At 49.5% G+C, this 19,715-nt stretch overlaps 2 protein-coding genes across 4 annotated transcripts; one reads left to right on the top strand and one right to left on the bottom strand.

The window, feature by feature from the left end:
* Positions 1-1,109: 1,109 nt before the first annotated feature.
* Positions 1,110-11,860, bottom strand: EEF1D (eukaryotic translation elongation factor 1 delta). 3 transcript variants are annotated; one of them, XM_054290980.1, is made up of 9 exons: positions 10,719-11,860; positions 8,943-9,066; positions 7,198-7,269; positions 3,922-3,990; positions 2,725-2,821; positions 2,531-2,634; positions 2,088-2,324; positions 1,324-1,518; positions 1,110-1,212 (listed from the first exon to the last, which is right to left on the bottom strand). In XM_054290980.1, the coding sequence occupies exons 1-9, from the start codon at positions 11,858-11,860 to the stop codon at positions 1,174-1,176; spliced, it is 2,079 nt and encodes a 692-aa protein (XP_054146955.1). In that variant the 3' UTR covers positions 1,110-1,173. The 3 variants fall into 3 exon arrangements, with proteins under 3 accessions (XP_054146955.1, XP_054147041.1, XP_054147121.1); XM_054291066.1 differs by lacking the exon at positions 3,922-3,990; XM_054291146.1 differs by lacking the exons at positions 3,922-3,990; positions 7,198-7,269.
* A 5,222-nt stretch (positions 11,861-17,082) lies between these two features.
* TIGD5 (tigger transposable element derived 5) lies at positions 17,083-19,245 on the top strand. Its single transcript, XM_054284121.1, has one exon. The coding sequence runs from the start codon at positions 17,125-17,127 to the stop codon at positions 18,742-18,744; it is 1,620 nt and encodes a 539-aa protein (XP_054140096.1). The 5' UTR covers positions 17,083-17,124; the 3' UTR covers positions 18,745-19,245.
* Positions 19,246-19,715: the final 470 nt, after the last annotated feature.

Raw genomic sequence — 19,715 nt, 5'->3', positions numbered from 1 at the left:
AGCAGAGGGAGGATACAGGGACAGAGGGACACGGGGGACTAGGACAGGGCAGCAGGGATGGCAGCACAAGGGGGGATATGGGGCAGGGTTGGTGACACAGCTGGACACGTGGGGTGGCACAGGGATGGCAGCAGAGGGAGGATACAGGGACAGGGACACGGGGGACAGGGATGGCAGGTGACACAGGGATGGCAGCACACAGGCGACACTGGGATGGTGACAGATGCAGGACACTAGGGACAGGGGATTGGCAGCACATGGAGGACACTGAGCACAGGGATGGTGGCCCATGGGGGACACAGGGGTGGTGACATGACAGAAATGGCACTGCTTGGACCAGCAGGGACTCAGGATGGCAGCACAGGGGACAAGGGGCACTCCTAGCAGTGCCCTGGGGGTGGCAGGAGGGACACGTGTCACATATCTGGCCCCAGCAGGACAAGGGACGGGCTTGCAGCACAATCCCAGGGAGCTTCCCGTGTCCCTTGGTGGCCCTTGGACTCTGGCACTGGGACAAACCTCGTGTTCCCTAAGTCAGGAATGTCACTTGTCCCCTCGCAGCACCATCCCATGGAAATTCCCGTGTCCCTTGGTGGTCCCAGACTTTGGACTCTGGCACTGGGACAGACCTCGTGTTCCCAAAGTCAGGAATGTCACCTGTGCCCTCACCAGGCCATGCTCAGGAATGTCACCTGTCCCCTTGCCAGGCCACACTCAGCTAAAGTGACCTGGGCAGGGAGTCAGTGGGAAAAGAGGGATGGAATCCATCCCAAATGAGCAATTCCTGGATGCTTCCTGGTTATTCATCCTGGTTTTTTTGTAGGGAGTGACTGGGGTCTCTGAACCTTGGGAAATGTGGCTGGAAACACCCTGAGAACTTCATTCCAGCCCCAAAATTCAGGTCCATGTCTTGAGTTCTTTCCTTCCACGAAGGATGGGGGAATCATGGAATTGTTTAGGTTGGAAGAGATCTTAAATATCTCTCATTCCAATCCCCTGCACTGGGCAGGGACACTTTCCACTTGGCCAAGCTGCTCCAATATCCCAAAATCTCCCATCAAATCCCCCTGGAGAAGCTGCACCCGAGGGAAAAACCCACGACCCCAGCGTGCACTCCCAATGTTCATCTTTATTAATTCCAGGTTCGGATGAGGGGGGATACAGTTTTCCCTTCTAAATCTTGTTAAAAGCAGCAATATCCACGCTCTGCACCTGGAAGGGGACAAAAGCTGGAGTCATCCAGGAGTTCCCAGGAAAACACACCTGAGTTCACCCCCCTCCCATGGCTTCCAGGCCCTTCCCACATCCCATTCCAAGACTTACGTAGTCCTCAAACTTGGTGATCTCCTCCTCCAGGATGTCTGTCCCAACCTTCTCGTCCTCCACCACGCACTGGATTTGGAGTTTCTTGATGCCATATCCCACTGGGACGAGTTTGGAGGCTCCCCACACCAGCCCGTCCATGTGGATGGAGCGGACGCACTCCTCCATCTTGGCCATGTCGGTCTCGTCGTCCCACTGGAAAAGTGGGAATTGCGAGGTTTTAGGGTTTTCCTGGAGATCAGCAGCAGCTCCAAGGGGGTATCCAGGTGACATCTCTGGGAATGTCACAACTGATCCAAAGTGCCCTTTCTTGGCTGGAGAAGGCTCCAAAAGGCCTCAGAGCCCCTTCCAGTGCCTCAAGGAGATCCAAGAAAGCTGGAGAGGGACTTTGGACAAGGATGGAGTGACAGGAGAAGTGGGAATGGTTTTAAACTGGAATAGGGTAAGAATAGATGGGATATTGGGAAGAAATTCCTCCCTGGAGGGTGGTGAGGCACTGGAATGGAATTCCCATAGAAGCTTTGGCTGCCCCATCCCTGGAAGTGTCCAAGGCAACCTGGGATAGTGGAAAGTATCCCTGCCTATGGAATTAGATGAGATTTAAGGTCCCTTCCATCCAAACCCATCCCAGCCTTCCACGGCAACAAATCCCACCTGGCTCCAAGCCCTTGTTTGGAATTCCACAGGTGCCACCACCATCCTCTAGGACGAGAGAGGATTCCCAGCCTCATTCCCAGAGCTCCCAAATCCCCAAATCCACTCACCGGCTTCACATCCAGCAGGATGGAAGACTTGGCGATGAGTCCCGGCTTCTTGGCCTTCTTCTCCGCGTACTGCCGGAGCCGCTCCTCCCGCACCTTGGCAGCTTCCTGGTCTTCCTCCTCATCGTCGCTCCCAAAAAGGTCAATGTCATCATCCTCATCCTCCTCGGCAGCAGCTGGCTCGGATTTCTTGGCCGGGAGCTCCACTTTTTTGGAGGGAACGCTGAACGGTTCCACTTTCTTCACCGGATCCGAGGGGTTTTTAAAAGGGGAAAAAGAGGGAAAAGATTAACCTGGAGTTGCCAAAAAAAGCTCAGGAATGGGAATCTCCACTGCTTGGGACACGCTGTGGGATTTATATGGATTTATCAAAACAGGATGTTTGTCCACGTGGATCTTTGGTTATAATCCCTACAGAAGAATCCCAGCGTTTTTCCAAGGCTCACCTGGGTTGGAGGAACAGATGAGGGCTGGTGGGAAGTTGAGGATTTCTCCAGAGCATTCAGGCGGCTTTCCAGCTTGAAAATGGCCATCTGGAGGTCGGCAACAACTGGGGAAAAAAGAGGGAAAAATAGGAACAATGACCTTGAATTCCCAGGTCTCCAGCCAGGACTTCTGGAGAAGGAATTCTCCCACTCACCACTGCGGAGGTTCTGGTTTTCCACTTCCAGGTGGGAAATTCGGGACAGGAGCTCATTTTGGTCACCAGCAGCTCCAGGGGAGGTTGTGCTTGCACTCTGCAACGAGGAAAACCAGGATGAAATGGAGTTGTTTCCCCTCCTCCTGAAAAATCCATGCAGCAAAGCAGGGTTGTGTCTTCAGGGAGAGAGGAAGTTCAGGAGCTGAACTAAAACCAAGGATATTTTATCTAAATTAGGATAGACACTAATGGAGCAGCTCTATAAAATGAAGCATGGACTAAATCCCAAGGAATTTCAGCTGGCACCAAGGAGCAAAGGATAAAATCACTCTTCCCACTCTCAGATCCCAAAATGCCACTAAAACCACATAAAATTTGTATAAAATTTCACACCAAGCCCCTTAAAAATCTTGGTCTCCTCTCCCAACTCACTGAGGGACAGGAATGACCTGCCTAAGGTAACACTGGGAAAGCTGGAAAGATCCCAGGAATTCTACACTCCCACCTTCCCCAGCCCAGCCTCTAATTCCTGACAATTTCAATCTGCTTTAACACATCCTGAGGGAATAATTATTCCAACTCTGGTTTCAATGGATTTTTTGACAGCAAAAAAAAAGAAAAAAAAGCTTTTTTCTTTTTTTTTTAATGCTAAGGAGGTTCCTCATCCATCAGTTTCAGGCAACAAAGGGAAAGAAAATAACAGGATTTGCCCTTGAGTTGTCATTTCTGAGTGAAGGGAGAATAATTTATTCTCTTTTATTCCAGTGTGGAATCTCAGCAGTCACATAAATGGAAAGAGGGAAAAGCAGGGATAAGATGAAGAATACGAGGCACAAGGAGGAAAGGTCTGAATCATGGAATGGTTTAGGTTGGGATTTTAAGGATCCTCCAGACAATGTCCCACTATCCCAAGCTGTTCCAAGCCCTGTCCAATTTTGCCTGGGACACCTCCAGGGATGAGGCTGGAAAATATCAAAGGACAGGAAAAAATTCCATCTCCGACGCCTCAGCTGTGGATTCAGGCTCAGGAAGGTGAGTGCAGATCCCAGGACACTGAGCTGGGATGAGATCCCATTATCCAGGTTCATCCCAGTGCCACAGGACACACCCTGAGGAAGGAGAACTTGCTCCATCTCCTCATCCCACCAGATCCTCTCCCGTTTTTCCACAGGCTCCATCCATGCGCGGCTCACTTACAGAGGAGCGTCCCGACTGTTTCTTGGGACGGGCACAAGGAGCCTCCTTGCTCCGAGCAGGGGTCTTCTGCTGCAGGGTGGGAAAAAGTTTGGGAAGATGGGAAAAGGTTTCGCGATTCCAGAGGGAACTCAAGCGCGGGGAAGAGCCGCATGCAAGGGGAAGTTAGGGAGCGGTGGGAAACAGCCTTGCACTGCAAACATTCCCCCAGGAATTCTGGGATCTTCTCCACAAACATCCTGGTGCGTGCAGGGAGCTCGTGCAGCGCTGTGGGCTCACCACACCATGCCAGCCCTGGTGCTCCAAGGATGGAAATCATGGAATTACAGAGGTGGGAAAATCCCTCTGAGCCCATCGAGTCCAGCAGTTCCCCCAAGGCCACCACTGAGCGTGTCCCCAAGTGCCACATCCACAGGGATGTCAAATCCCTCCAGGAATGGGGACTCCACCTCTGGGCCAGGGCTGGACAGCCCCTTCCATGAGGAATTTTCCTGATATTCCAGCTAAATTTCCCCTCTGGTGGTTTCCTCTCCTCCTGTCTTTCCCTGGGAGTAGAGCCTGATTCCCACTTGGGAATCCTGTCAGGGATTTGTGGAAGTGAGAAGGTCCCCCCCGAACTTCATGGTTTTTTCAGGCTGAGCTCTCCCAGCTCCCACAGCTGCTCCAGACCCTTCCCAATCCATTCCCTTCCCAATCCACTCCCTTCCCTGGAAACTCCAGCCCCTCAATGTCCTTCTTGTCACAAGGACTCAAAACTGATTCCAGGATTGGAAGTGTCCCAGCAGTGCCAGTATGGGGGAGAGGAAATTTCTCTTTCCTATCAGTAACAATTCCTCAAAAAAAAAAAAAAAAAAAAAAAAAAGAAGACAAAAATCCTGGGATTTTTGCTCTTCCCACTTTTCTCACAGTGTAAATTTGGGGGTCAGGAATACAAGGAAGAAGTTTAGGAATGCCCTAAAGTCCAGCCTGGTTATCCAACACTAATGATGATCCTTGAGGGAAAAGCATGGGAAAGAGCAAGGGATACCTGTCCCAAGCTGAAGCAATCAAGAGATCTTAACTGGAACACATAATGCAATGAAAGAGGCACAACCATATCCCAAATCCTAAAAAGTTATGGAAAAATTGCCTTTATGAGACTGTGAGACCTTCCCTGAGGAGAGGATGCTCCAAGCTTTGGGAATATGGACACGATACCTCGATTATAAAACCCATTTTCTCTTCCAGCTTCCAGGTCCACACAAGCATCCATGAATTTTATCAGGGATAAGAACTCGAAATTCCCAAGGTGGGGAGTTCCACAGCATCACTTCCCTCCCTTCCTCTGCACTCTTGCAAAAGTCCTCAAATCCTTTATTTTTAAGCCATAATTTTTGTGCTGAACCCACCTTAAAGCTGCAGCCTATCTCAAATATTCTGGACACAGAAGTGCTTGGGAAAGCTGGAATTGTGCATAAACTTAATTATCCAAACAAATTAAATCCCTGGGAATTATGAAGGGCACAAAACAGGACTTTGGCAGAAAAACTTGGGACATAAACATCTGTTATTCCCTGAAGTTTGAATCCCTAAAATAAGTTTTAAATATCAAAAACAATAAAATTTTTTCTCATGTTCAGGTGGAATTTCCTGTTCTACTTCCTGCTTTTCCTCATAATCAAGGAACTCCAGACTCCCATCATATTCCAAGTGGTCATTCCTACATTTTATGACACAAACTCAGCCTGAAATTCCCAGCAAAAAGGCACAAAACTCCCATTTTTTAAGTTTTTAACAGCCAGCTCTTCCCTTGCCACATCCTAAAACCCCTGCCAATAATTATGGAGGAAGGAAAGACAAAAATCCTGGGATTTTTGCTCTTCCCACTTTTCTCTGGATCACACACTGTAAATTTGGGGGTTGGGAATGCAAGGAGGAAGTTTAGGAATGCTCTAAAGTCCAGCCTGGTTATCCAACATTAATGATGATCCTTGAGGGATATTCCAAGTATTTTTCAGCCACGTGGAAGATCCGACCCCTTTCCCAGGAACAAAAAATATCCAGCAATTTTTGACATCTTACTCTAATCCCCAAAAACATTTCCAAACAATTTGTATCCCAAAATTCCTATCCTGGCTTTGGGCTGTTGCTTTACCAATTCCCCGTTACAGCACCTGGATGATCCAAACTTCTGGGATTCCCTCCCAAAAAAGCTCTTTAACAGGAGTCAGGAAAGAAATTCCTCATTTTTGGTAAAACACTCTGGAAGGTGAGGATGAGCAGCACTTCCAGGTGATTTGGGTTTGGATTCCCTGCCCCTTGCCCAATTCCAGAAGTTTCTCCCAAAGGAACTTTTTGCCCTATTTGGGACAGGGGCCTCCTTTAGCCATATTTTTTTTTTATAAAATGAGCCAGTTCAGGAAATTTTTTCATTAAACTGTTGACTGAAATCATGATTCCTTATATTCATCCCAAATATCTGTCTCCTTTCTGCTGATGTAAGGAGGAATATGGAATATTCCCTTTGGGAAAGGAATTCCTTGTTATTCCCTGATATTGGACTGATCAAAGATAGAAACTGACGGTGCTTGGGAATTACGAGGCCAAATAATGGATGGATTACTTTGGGAGTCCCACTATAGAGACAGGAAATCAAAACACCTGGGCTGTATTCCCTGGATTTTCCTTTCCCATAAAACCACTTGTTAGTATTTTAACTTTCTTTTACAAAAATGAAGATTTTTTTAATGGTCTTGTCTGCACTCAGCACAAAAACACCTCCACAAAGTGCATTCCTGAGCTCCTCCAGGATGCTCCAGCCTTGGAGCTTGTAGCCAAGCTGAATTCCCTGGATGCAGCAGATGGAAAACACAACTTTTTTGGTTTTTTTTTTTTTTTTGCACATCTCTTTAAAGTGGAAGCAAAACAGGGAAGAGAAGGTGGCAGCCCAGTGTATCCCAAAAAAAGCCACACGCTCAGCGAGTTGGAACCTGTTAGTCAAGACCCATGGGAACATCCCACCAGGAAAAAAACAACCCAAAAAAAATTTAAAAAAGGGAAGGAAAAGCCCAATTCAGGGAATTCTTTTTAACCCAAATCCAGTTTTGGCAGCGCTGCAGGTGAGCAGCGCGTGGGGACGGGGCAGAGCTGGTGGCACACGGCGCTGCACACCTTGGTCTTCTCCTCCAGCTTCCAACCAAGAAGCCAAATGATCTATGGGATTAGAATTCCATAAAAAGAAGAAAAAAAAAATAAAAAATGGGATGCAGGCAGCCAGCTGGTGAGAGCTTGGGTACTCACTCCGGCCAGCGATTTCTGGATATTCTCCCTGGCTCTGGCAATGTCGCGGAGGATCGTGCTGGCTCCGTTCTCCTGCAAACAGCGCAGAAAGAACCAAGAGTTTCTTTTTTAAAAAAAAATATTATTAAAACATGGGGGACAAAAAAAAAATTCATCAGGGAAGTTAAAAAAAAAACAATGAAAGGAAGGAGGAGCGAGGGAATTGGGAAAATTGGGAATTGTTCTTTCCGTGATTCAGTGATTTTTGCCATAAGGATTGGGGCTAAATCGGGCAATCCCTGGTCACATGTCCAGAAGGATCATCCAGTCAAAGAGCTTTTAAATTCCCTATAATTACCCTGAAAAGTTTGGGATGCTGCCAGAAGGCTGGAGTGACTCCAGAACTCCTTAAAAACCCAGCCTCTGGCAGGATTTTTCCATATTGTTACCTGAGTTCAGGCAGGAAGTGACAACCCTGACTCTGCTCTATCCAGAGACGTGGGACCCAGAACACCTGGAATTTTTTCCCTGTGCTCCTGCTGCCATGCCTTAGCCTGGATTTCAAGATTCCCTCCCTGGAAATTCCATCATCCATTCACTCCTTGCCTTTCCCAGACTGCAACCCCCCCCACCAGCAAGACCAGAGATGTGAAATTTCCCACAAACCCCCAAATCCTGAGTTAAACAGAAAATAAAGGAGAAACAGCCTGGACACATCCAGGTGGGCTCCACTTCCTGCTACTTCCAAGGAGGTTTTAAGAATATTTTTCCATGGGGGAAGTGCCAGATAAATTCCTCCAAACGTCCTTCAAACCACCTCTCCCAGGCCAAACTCCTTCACTGGAAGCTCCTGATGTGCCTTGAAATAGGTGAACTGTTCCAAGAGGTTTTCATCCCAAAACCCACTTCCAGCACTCATCCAGAGCTCCTAATTATTTTTATTCCCAGTCTCCCCAGCACCTAAGCCAGGATGGGCAGCAGGAATAGCTGGAATGTGCCTAAAAGTTAAAATTTCAGCAAAAAGCTTCCCCGTGAACACTTGGAAAGAGGCACTGAACACTCAGCATTCCAAAGGCACAGGCACAGTTAGGAGCAGGAAGAGGTTAGGAAAGCTCTGAACCTTGGAACAGGAATAATTTTGGGATAATATTGAAGCTGGAAATATTTCAGCTCAGCAGGATCATGCTTCCCCCTCCACCTTCCCCTGCCCAACTCACCGGTACCATGAACAAAGTCTTCCACTGGAACACCTGGAATATTTCCAGGAGCGCAAAGAGAGGGATAAAAAAATCCCCAACCCCCAAAAAAATCTTTGCAGATGTGGTGCCTCTGTTCAAACCTTAGGTTTGTATTCCCTTGGAATATCCCAGAGGACTGCTCCAAAATGGAAACAAAGCAGCATTTTAGGATTTTCCCTGAATGAAGGAGGTCAGGGATGCTCTTTGCCAATAAAACTGGGGATTTGGGGATTTCCAGCTCAAACTGTGGCCCCACAGATCCCAGCAGCCTGGAAAAATTTAGGATAACTGCTGGAAGCTGGGACTGGTTCACCTCTAGAAGGACACCTGATCTCCCTTGGGATCAAATCCTTCAAATTCCACAGAAAACAGTGGGGAAAAAAAAACCCCAAATGGGTCTTAAACAGCTCAGAGAGCTCCGGGAAGACTTGGGGGAAAAAAACAGGAAAAAAAGAGCGGAAATCCCCCAAAAATCCAGGTGGATCATGTCCTTTGACTTACTCTGGAATTCCTGGGGTTGGGAGTTACCTGCTGGCGGGAGGAGCCGCCCACGGGGCCGTTCATCTGCTCGTAGAACCTTCGCTCGGCGTCGTCGTACTTGAACTTCTCGAACCAGATCTTGTCGTGCAGGAAGTAATCCACAGCCATTTTCCTGGGAAAATACCCACAAAAAGTGAATTCCTGCCGGGATTGGAGGTTAACAGCTCGTCAGGAGCAGGCTCTGCGCCTGCAGCTCGGCTTGGCTGCGGATTTAAGTAGCCGGGATCCTCTTAAAAAAGCAGGACAGATTAATCACCCACCTGCCTGACCTGGTGTGGAGTGGGGATGGGATGAATCAGCTGATCTGACTTTATTCCACGAAAAAAAAAAAATTCCAAAAAGCCAGGATTTTCTAGTTTGTGCTAAGGAAAATGTCTTGTTTTGGAGAACAGAAAGGGAATTGAAATAATGGAATGGTTTGGGTTGGAAAAGACCATAAAGATCATTTAGTTCCACCCCCCTGCCATGGGACACCTTCCACTATCCCAGGTTGCTCCAAGCCTCATCCAGCTTTTCCCTGGATATTTCAAGGGGTGGGGAATCCACAAGTCCACTGGGAAATTTTTATTAAGAATCAGCAACAATTGGAGGGGACAGACCTGGCACTACATGGAAAAATAGCAAAAACCTCCAAATCCTGCTGGGAAATGGGGGATTTTTATGGAGCAAAGGAGGGTTAAATTCTTAATTTGAAGGGAAACAGAGCCCTCAAAAAAGAGGAAAAGAGGAATTGCCCTGAATTCCAGCAAGGGACAGGGACAGAGCCAGCAGGAGTTTGAGAAGGTGAAGAGCAGCACAAGAAAACCACAGCATAAGAAAACTCTCCTCATCATCCCAAATCCCACAGTTTTCCATAAAACACTTCCAGGGAAGCCAGAGATGACTTTCCTGAAATCAAATCCCTCCTTATCTCATCTACCCACGTGGAAGAGACCAGAGGCCACCAGACACAGGAGCTGCAGCAAAACCACTCTCCACACCCAAATCTCCAGGATCTGCTGGAATTCCAACCAGGATCACTTGCAGAAAATCCCAAATACAGACAAATTTATCCCATTTTTTTACAGAGACACGTGGATTTTCCCAATATCCAGTTATGACCAACTAAAAAGGAAATGATCCCAAACAGGACCAGGTGAAAGGTATTTGACCCCTAAATCCCTTGACACAAAGATCCTAAAAGCTTCCCAACAAATCCCAACACAATTCATGGATCAGAAGTGTCAGAAATAAGGACAGATGCTCCAAGAATCTTTTTTTCCAGGAATATCCGTCTCTACCTTAGCTCTGCCTTTAGAGAAGATTCAAGGGCATTCCAAAGATTCCAAATATAAATTCCCTTAAAAAACCAAACTACAGCACATGCTACAGACTGATTCCCTAAATTGTATTCCGGTCACTTCCAAACCTTCTTCAAGCTGGGTCCTGGTTATGATGCTGATTTTCACATGGAATGAGAGGATGGAAAGGAGGATGGTGCTGAATCCATGCAAAAAGGGGGATAATGAGCTCACTTCCCAGCCCTGCCTTTAAACATCTAGCTCCACACAAACACAGCCTTCATCCACCAGAATTCCTCAGGAGAAGGGGAATTCCTTGAAGGATTTCCTCCCTGCTCCCTGCCCACCGGGATCATCTCCAAGTCCACCCAGTCTTCTCCACATGCAAATTCCTTCTGGCTCAATCCCGACCCGGCTGATTTTTGTTTGTTTTTTTTTTTTGTTTTTTTTTCATGGGTGTTACCCCCAAAGAAACTTCTCCTACTTCGTTTCCACAGCGGGAACGCTCGGAGCAGCTGGATGGGAGGGATTTCCTGCAGCAGATTCCTGGATCCCTGTTTTCTCTGCTGCTCTGGCCGCTTCCAGGGCAAAATATCTGCATTCAGCCCTGTCGTAGGTCACCTTATTCAGCCACACGGATTCGCTGTCCTTGTGCAGGAAAAAGCAGGTGGGATTTCCCTTGGGAATATCAGGGAGCTCAGGGTTGGTGGAGGCGATTCCCGTTTGTTTCCCAGGGTTGTGGTTCTTGGATGTTTCCGGGCAGCCACGTTGCTGCTGTTGGGTTTTATCCAAGGGATGCCCATCCAACATCTTCTCATAAAAATTCTTCTCAGCATCATCGTAGAGAGGCTTCTCCAGCCACACCTCGGATGCCAGAACTTCCCAGTTGGAAATCTGCGGCTTCCCGTTGACCGTCTGCTGGTCGGAGCTGGGCAAACTGGGAACGGAGGCCGCGGGAGAGTCGGGAATGCCGGGAGCCAAGCCTGGAGTGGCAGGGGTGGGCAAGGCCGTGCCGTAGCCCTCGTCCGGCGTTCCCAGCCTGGAATTCGCCCACACGGATGGGATGGCCAGGGCGTTGGGAGGAAGGAAAAACTGGGATTTCTCCATGAACGCCCTCTCGGCCTTATCGAAGTCAAGCTTGTTGATCCAAACCCCTTGGACAACGTGGTGACAGGCGGCCAGGTTCCCATGGGAGCACGCCGGGAGCATCCTCACCTTGGGAGTATCTTGGCTGGATTTCGACCTGGTTACAGCAGGAGATTCCTGAGCCGCTTTCCCAGTCTCAGGTGATTCCCAGCTCTGGGAACCCGCCAGTTTTATCCTGTAGGCGTTCTCAGCGCGGTCATACAAGGGCTTGTCGAACCACACGCGCTCCGCCGACATTCCCGCCAGGATCGCCTCCAGCCTGGAATCCTGCGCTTTGGGCTTCGGCGAGCGCTTCCGCTTCCGCTGCTTTTTGCCATTCCTGGGTTTTTTCGGGTCCCCCTTGAGCTCGCCCTCGATGGAATCCTCGTGGCAGATCCCGTTGACGGCCTTGGGCTCCGGCGCTTCCCGCTCGGCTCCGTCGCTCCGGTGTTTTTCCAGCCAAACCTTGTCTGCGGAGCAGGGATTTTTCCGCGTCCTCATCTTCCCGAAAAATCAACGGGGCAGCATGGGGAGATAAGCACAACAAATGTAGTGGCAGCACGGCAAAGCAAGGGCATGCAGGAGATGTTCTTATCCATTAATATTCCCAGGGAAAAAGAGCAAATATTCCATTTATTTCTCCATTTTGGGATAAGTTTGAATTCCAAGGAATTCAACGCGGCCCAAATCGCTATTCCTCCTAAAATATTCCTGCCAAGGATTCCTCTCATTATTTGAAATTTAAGGCAGGAAAAAAACTCACAGGATTTTGTTCAAATCCTTGGGAATTACAAGATATTATTCCAAGTTAGTGGATTAGTCATTAATTATTTGTTATTTATTCCCAATTAGGCAAAATTTTGGGAAAACTGGCTCCAATTTTTGCGTTTTTGGAGGTTGTTGTTGACTCCTGATTGGGTTTTCATGCTAAAAGGCAGGTGCTGAAAAACTGGGATTGAATTTTGGGATATAATCCAAGCTACTGGCAAATTAAACTTGTCCAGGAGCTGGGAATCTTGTGATTAATTCAAAAACTAATTAATAAAAATTGACCTGTGGCAGACTGCCAAATAAAATTCCCAGACAGATGAAATAGCCTCAAACGTTTGTAATTCCAATAATTCCAGGAAGATTTTGGAAGCCTCAAGTCCAAGTCTTAACTTCAAATTTCAATCTAATTTTCAACTATAATTTAAATTAAATTTAAAATTTATTGCCTTTAACTTAAGTTTTAATTTAAAATTTATTGGCTTGAATTTAAATTTTAATTTGAAATTTACACATAAATACTTTTTTCGGTATTGAATAATTCCATTTAAATTTATATATTACTAAATTAAAGCTTTGCCTTTAAACATTTAAATTGATAGAGTTTAAAATATTAATTAGACTCCAATTAGACAAATTATTAGAAATGGCAAAAGGAGATTTTTCTTTTTTTTCTCCTGGAGTTGGGAAACTTTGATCCAGCTAAAATGCTTTAAAATTGAGATTTCAATTCATAATAAAAAAATTTCAAAATTAAAGATTATTTTGAATTTATTTTACATTTTTCTTTCTTTTATGGAGCAATAAATTCTTGTTAGAACCTTACATAGAAATAAACTTATTATAGTAAATAATGAGTAAAATAATAAAAATAATAAAAAATATAGTATTTAGCACAAAAAATTCTACAATTTCTTTCTTTTAAAACTAAATTTTTAATTTGATTTTTTTAAATTAAATTCAAAAATTTATTGTTTTTTAAATTTTTAAGTGATTTTGGTCCAGTTTTTAAGCAGCTCCAAGCTCTGGAATTGCAGCCCTCATGGATGAGGTGAATTTTGGAATAGGAATTCCATAATGAGGAACTCCCAGGAGATTTCATCCCATTGACAGAGCTAAAATTAATATTAAAAAAACTCTTCAAAATTAATTATTTCCAAGAAAACTGCAGGAATTTGTCTAATAAACATCCCACTGGTGCTGACATTCCCAGATTTTCCAGAATTCCCAAAAAAACACACAACAATTAGAAGGTACTTACTTTTTTTGCTCCTATGACAGCATTAAAAAAAGAAACACAGGATAAATTTAGAGAAAAAATCCAATTTCTATGGATGCAGCAGCTCCTCAGCCAAAAAAATATTAATAATTAATAGGTTAATTAATTAAAGCTCATTAACTTTTCAGAACTCCATGAAGTTTGTGAACCAACACCACAGAAAATGAGTTTATTTTAATTTTAATACAATGAAAGGAACATTATTGCGATGTTATCCAAAAGGATTTTCCCATCCCAGCAGCCTGAGAATTCCCAACCTGCCATCCCAGTCCTGGCACGTGTTGGTGGAATTCAGGATCCCAAATTTTTGGGTGATTCCAAACATTCCTGCAGCAACTTTTTGCTTCCATGAGCAGCCAATGGTGAGACCTGAAAAACCCCAAATTTCCAAGGAAATAAAGCTTCTAAACAAGGAAAAATGGGGAAAAGAAAGTTATTTTTCTTCTGTGTCCATCAGTTTTCCTGGAAGAACCTGGGGAAAAGGAATTTTAATCACACAAACCATCAACTTTCAACATTTTCCACTCAAAATTGGCATTTTTACTTCCTCAAACACAAAGTTTTAGGATTATAAACCATGCTGTGGTGTTGGGAATGTTCTCCACTGGGAAAAGTCACAGCCCAGAAATTCAGGATGAGTTCAACAACAGGGAAATCAAAATAAATCAAAATATTAACACTTGTATCTAATATTTTTATTCATTTAAAACCAGATCTTCTGCTATTTTTTCCAATTCAGCTGGAATTTGGCTGTTCCTAAAATTCCTGCTGACTTCATTCCCTAAAATTGGCTCTTCCCTAAGTCAGATCCTTATCATCATCTTATCGTTATCTTTGCTATGAGACAAAGCTCCACATTCCAGGAAAACACCACAATTCCCACTCCTGATCACCCAAAAACCACAACTTTCTGCTCCAGGCTGAAAATTCCTAATGAGACAATCACAGATATGGGAAATCAGCAGAAGGGAAAGACTTGGAAGGTGTCACCTTCAGGAGAAACAGGGAAAAAAAAATAAAGAGTTGGGAATGAGCAGCTCAGGTGAGGAAAAATCCTGCCTGAAGGTCAGGGAGAAACCTGGAAAAGGAGAGGGAAGAATTCCAGCAAAACAGCTCAGGAAAGGGAATTTGTCATCCCTACGGATGGTGATGATCAGGATCCCAATCAATCCCAAACCATCGCTGACCTGGATGCGACAGAACAAATCCATGGGGGATTTCTGGGAACGCCGATGCGGCAGCCTCAGCAAGTTCAGCCAGGGATGTAATCCCTCAAAAACCCCACGGAGCACAACAGCAGCAGCCTCTGCCCGCTCCCAAAATAGTCTGGAAATGGATCCCTCCCTCCCGAGCAACGGGATCATAAAAAAACAGGGAAAGGACAAAGCCACCAAGGTGACGGAAATCCGGGAACAGCAGCACGAGGAAAAGAGGGACAGGTGAGATAAGCAGAGCCCGGGTGCACCTGGAGTTGATTTTCCAGGTTTCCCAGCTCTGGGGTAAGTTTGGAAAGGCAGCCAAGGGGGTTGGGATATGGGATGGATTGGCTGCTCCGTGCCAGGACACGGCAGCAGCTCCGGTTTCCCTTTGCAGCAAGTGACTGGACAAAAAAATTCCCAGGAATTGGGGGAGGAGGAGCGGACCCTTGAGGCACCTGGAGCAGCTGGGGAAGTGTGGGATCCCTAAATTCCCTTTCTTACCAGGGCAGGAATAACACTGATCCATTTCCCCACCACCCCCAATCCAGACTTGAAGAGGTGAGGCTTTAATACATCAGGAATAGTCCCAAAAAAACCAGGAAATAGGTCCCCAAAATCTATGAAAAAACCACAAAGGTTTAGGGAGAGCCCCAGTATGAGCCCACCAACCCCTTTACCTGTAACAGCGAATTCCTAAATCTTGGGAAAGGAAAAGGACCACAAAGACATGGAGAATCCTAAAATCCTCCCCTTCCCTGTACCTAACACAGGATCTCCCACATAATGAGGGAATCTCCCACATCCTCTTTTTTGGGGTGTGAGGGGAGGAGAGACCCCACAGGGAATGCAGAGGGGGTTTCCACAAGCCCCTTCCCAGAACTTTTAAGGGAAAAGGAACCTAAAACATTGGGAGTGGGGAGTGTCACCACAATATTCCCTGGGATTTTAAGTGGGGAAAGTAATCCCAGGAAACAAGGGCATGCCCAAATCCCTTCCTTAGGACTCTTAGGGACTTCCACGACCCCCTTTGCAGACCTACTAAGGGGAAAGGGGCCGAACATGGGGAAAGGGGGATCACCCCAGTATTCCACAGGATTCTAGGCATGGAAAAGTTATCCCAAAAACCAAGAACACCCCAAATCCTCTCCCTCAGGACTCTGGGGGAATGGAATGGACCCCAAAGACAATGGGAGAATCCCCCCCAAACTCCCTTTTCTGAGGCTTTTACAGGGCGTGAGACCCCCACATCCAAGGAAGGATCCCCAAAATTCCCCCCTTCCCACCACTGTGAGGGAAGGAGCCCCATTCCTTATGAGGAGATCCCCAAATCCCTCTTTCCGCAGGAAAAGTGCCCTAAAGAGAACAAAAGGGGTGACCACAACCTCCTTCTTGGGGATTCTAAGATGATAAAAGAACCTTACACACCCTAAAGGACCCCCTAAGCCCCTTCCCCCCACATATCATGAGGGGCCCCCCCACCTCACACCCTAGAGGGATAAAGGACGCTCCGAAGACCCCCGAAACTCCCCCTACCGATGATCCGGGAGGGGGATAAACGACCCTAACAGGGGGTGTAAGGCTTCCTAGGGGCTGGAAACCAGGACTCACCAACAGCTTTGACCCCTTCAGAGCCCTCCGCTCCCTTTGGCCGCCGCCGGGATAGAGAGGGGCGGCGTGCGCCGCGCGGAGGGTTATGGGGGAGGCGCGTACCACACGTGGCGAGCGGGAGGGTGGCGAGGGGGGTGCGCTGCGGGAGACAACGTGTGACACGCACAGAGCGGGGCCTGTCCCCCCCACGATAAAAGAGACATGTGGAACATCACGGCGGGGAGGAAGCGGGATGCGCGAACCACCCCTCTGTACCTATTAGGACGCGCCGCTCCCCCTTTTCCTTGCCATGTTGGATTCGTCCTCGCACCTCCGCAAGCGCCCGTGGGTTGTACCACTCTGCGAAAACGGGGATGAGCCACATCGCTGCTCCCCACGCTACATCCCTGCCTCCCCTAGGATGATCCCCTATATTTTACGGGGGGCGTTACGGGGCGGAGGAGTCCCCGCGCTGTACGTGCGGCGCGTTGTCTCCCTCCGCGCACTTCTTCTCCCTCCCGTGAAAGCCGAGTGGAACACTCAAGGGGGAAAGCGACGTGAGGGGAGGGGGCAGCGGGGTGGCGCTCTCCCCTCTTTTGGCAAAGTGGTACAACCCATAGGCGCTGCTGGAGATACGAGGACGAATCCAACTTGCCGAGGAAAAGAGGGAGGGGTAGCGGCGCAACTTAGTGGCTGTGGTGGGGTGCGCGCATGCGGGGGATCGGAGCGGAGACAAAGGCGCCGCCGCGCCCCCCCCACCCCATCCTCGCATTCCTCCCCGGTTATAACGCGCCCCCCATTCCCATGGATGCGGGCGTCGCTCCATGCCCGGGGGGGAGCCGGAGGAGGGCGGGGGAATGGCGGGAGGGCGGCGGGCGGGAGGAGGAGGAGGTGGAGGCAGCAGCGCATCACCCGGGGGGGTGTCGGTGAAGATGTCGCTTCGCCGCGCCTACTCCATCAAGGACAAGCTCCAGGCCATCGAGAGGGTGAAGAAGGGCGAGCGCCAGGCGTCGGTGTGCCGGGCTTTCGGGGTGCCGGGAGGCACTCTCCGGGGGTGGCTGAAGGACGAGGCGAAGCTCCGCTGGTTCCTGGAGCAGCTCGGCGGCGAGGTGGGCACCCAGCGCAAGAAGATGCGCTTGGCCAACGAGGAGGAGATCGACCGCGCCGTCTACGCCTGGTTCCTCGCCCTGCGCCAGCACGGCGTGCCGCTGTCCGGACCCCTCATCCAAGCACAAGCGGAAGCCTTCGCCCGGCAGATCTACGGGCCTGAATGCACTTTCAAGGCGAGCCACGGCTGGTTCTGGCGCTGGCAGAAGCGCCACGGCATCTCCAGCCAGCGCATCTACGGCGAGGGCGGCCTCCCCGCCGAGCCCGAGCGCGCCCCGGCCACCCGCGCCGAGGTCCTGCCCGATGCCGGCGGCTACGGGGACGAGCAGATCTACAACGCCAACATCACCAGGCTCTTCTGGAAGCTTCTCCCCGGTTCTGGAATCACGGCGAGGCGCCCGGCCCGCGGCGAGTGCGTCACGGTGCTGCTGGCCGCCAACTTGACCGGCTCCCACAAACTCAAGCCTTTGGTGGTCGGGGGTCTCCGTGATCCCGCCAGCCTCCGGCATCACAACCAGGAGAAATTCCCGGCTTGCTACCGCTACAGCCCCGAGGCCCGGCTGGCGCCGGCGCTTCTGAGGGCTTGGTTCTTTGAGGACTTCGTGCCGGGCGTGAAGCGGTACCTGAGGCGGAGCTGCCTGCAGCAGAAGGCCGTGCTGCTGCTCAGCTCCGCTCCATCCCGCTCTGGAGTGGGGGCTGAGGATTCTCCGCCGCTCCAGACTCCGGATGGATCCATCCGTGCGCTGTTCCTCTCCAAGAGTCCCTCAGGGAGCGGCTTGGCCGGAGCAGGAGGCCGAATCCCGGCGCCGCTGGAGCAAGGGGTGGTGTCGGCCTTCAAGCAGCTCTACAAGCGGGAACTGCTGCGCTTGGCCGTGTCCTGCGGCGGCCCCAGCAGCCCCGCGGATTTCGTGCGCTCCTTCCTCCTCAAGGACATGTTGTACCTGGCTGGGCTCTCCTGGGATCTCATCCCGCCGGGATCCATCGAGAAGTGCTGGCTGCTGGGGCTGCGCGCCTCCTTTGAGCCCCAGCCCGGCGAGGAAGTGCACGGGGACACCCCTGGAGGTGAGGAAGGCGGAGGGGACAGCAAGGTCTTCAGTGACCTGACCCACCTGGCCGCCTTGGCCTTCAAGTGCTTGGCTCCCGAGGAAGTGTCCGACTGGTTGCACTTGGATGATGCAGCTCCGGGTGCGGAGGAGGACGATGGTGGCGAGGAGGAAGGCGCCGAGGAGGATGATGAGGAGGAAGCAGCTGGTGGCAAAAGGGGTGGGGAAGGAGGAGATCCTTTGCTGCCCACGGCTGGGGAAGCCATCCAGGGTCTGGAGACGGCGCTGCGCTGGCTGGAGGGACAGGACCCGCGGGAGGTGGGGCCGCTGAGGCTGGTGCAGCTCCGCTCCCTCATCTCCATGGCGCAGCGGCTGCGCCGCGGCCACAGCCCCCAATCCTAGTGCAGGGGCGGCTGCCGATTTTTGGCTGCCAACCACCCCTGGTTGGCCACAGAGCTGGGGACACCCCGGTTGTCCCAGGGGGATGGTGGTGGAGGTGCCACTCGCCCCTCTGTGACCGGAATTCCCTGGGGATCAGGAAGCCCAGATGCTTGTGGGTCACAATTCAGGGGATTTTCGGGCAACAGCTCGAATTCCAGGGTTGTTCCTTACCTAAATATATTTAGGAGGTGCTATTTTTTACGTCCCTTGTGGCCCCTGGTCACTGGCATTGCCAGAAGGGGGGTGGATGCCCCCTAAAATTGCGCAGTTCCCCCAATTCCATGGGGAGAAGGGGTGAGGGAAGGACCTGCTCAGTGTCCATGGGGGATGTTACACTGAAAAATCCCCAAATCCCAGAGCAGGGTTGAGGTGGGCACAGCCAGCTGGACGTGGGCCACTCCTGAGGTGCTGCAGGGGAAATATTCCACCTTGGAAGAGGCTGGTGACGCCCTTCCCACTGCCAAAACAGAATCCAGGATGGTTTGGGGCTGGTTTAAGGCAATTTCCTTCAGGCACTGGGTTGGGAAAGGGACTCTTGGGTGGCATCCATGAGAAAGAGGCACCTCCATCATTCCCATCACAGCTGGGAACACCTGGACCATAGATACCTGCTGATCCAGGTACCATCGTCCAAGCCCTGTAGGCTCCAGGGATGAGGGTTGAGGTGTCCTCATGGGCTTTGTGGGGTGGCCAGGGCTGGAGGACACATCTGGGTGAGTTGAGGTTGGGCTCCTGGCACTGCCTTGGAATATTGGAGGCATCTGATGGGAATTTAGCAGCTCCTGACCTGATTTGGATGAAATTTTAGGGTGTTTAGCTGAATTACTGGAAGAGGGAAATGAAATTAACTCCTCAGTGCTGCTGTGCCCCATGTCAGTGGGCGGGTTGGGGTTTTTACTTGTCGGTTCTTTGTTTCCTTGCTGAAGAGTTTA

The sequence above is a fragment of the Melozone crissalis genome, unplaced genomic scaffold (genome assembly GCF_028551555.1).
Source record: "Melozone crissalis strain CALT ecotype California unplaced genomic scaffold, PUWL_Pcris_2 ptg000002l_1, whole genome shotgun sequence".
NCBI lineage: Eukaryota > Metazoa > Chordata > Aves > Passeriformes > Passerellidae > Melozone > Melozone crissalis.
The sequence above is the reverse complement of the archived record's forward strand: the minus strand, read 5'-3'. Positions and strand labels throughout refer to the sequence as shown.

Coding starts and splice junctions, on each gene's coding strand:
- EEF1D (XM_054290980.1), bottom strand. CDS start 11,860: ATGAGGACGCGGAAAAATCCCTGCTCCGCAGACAAGGTTTGGCTGGAA. Junction 2,822..3,921: donor AACAGTCGGGACGCTCCTCT/GTAAGTGAGCCG, acceptor TCCTCGTTGCAG/AGTGCAAGCACAACCTCCCC. Junction 2,635..2,724: donor AAACCAGAACCTCCGCAGTG/GTGAGTGGGAGA, acceptor TTTTTTCCCCAG/TTGTTGCCGACCTCCAGATG.
- TIGD5 (XM_054284121.1), top strand. CDS start 17,125: ATGTCGCTTCGCCGCGCCTACTCCATCAAGGACAAGCTCCAGGCCATC.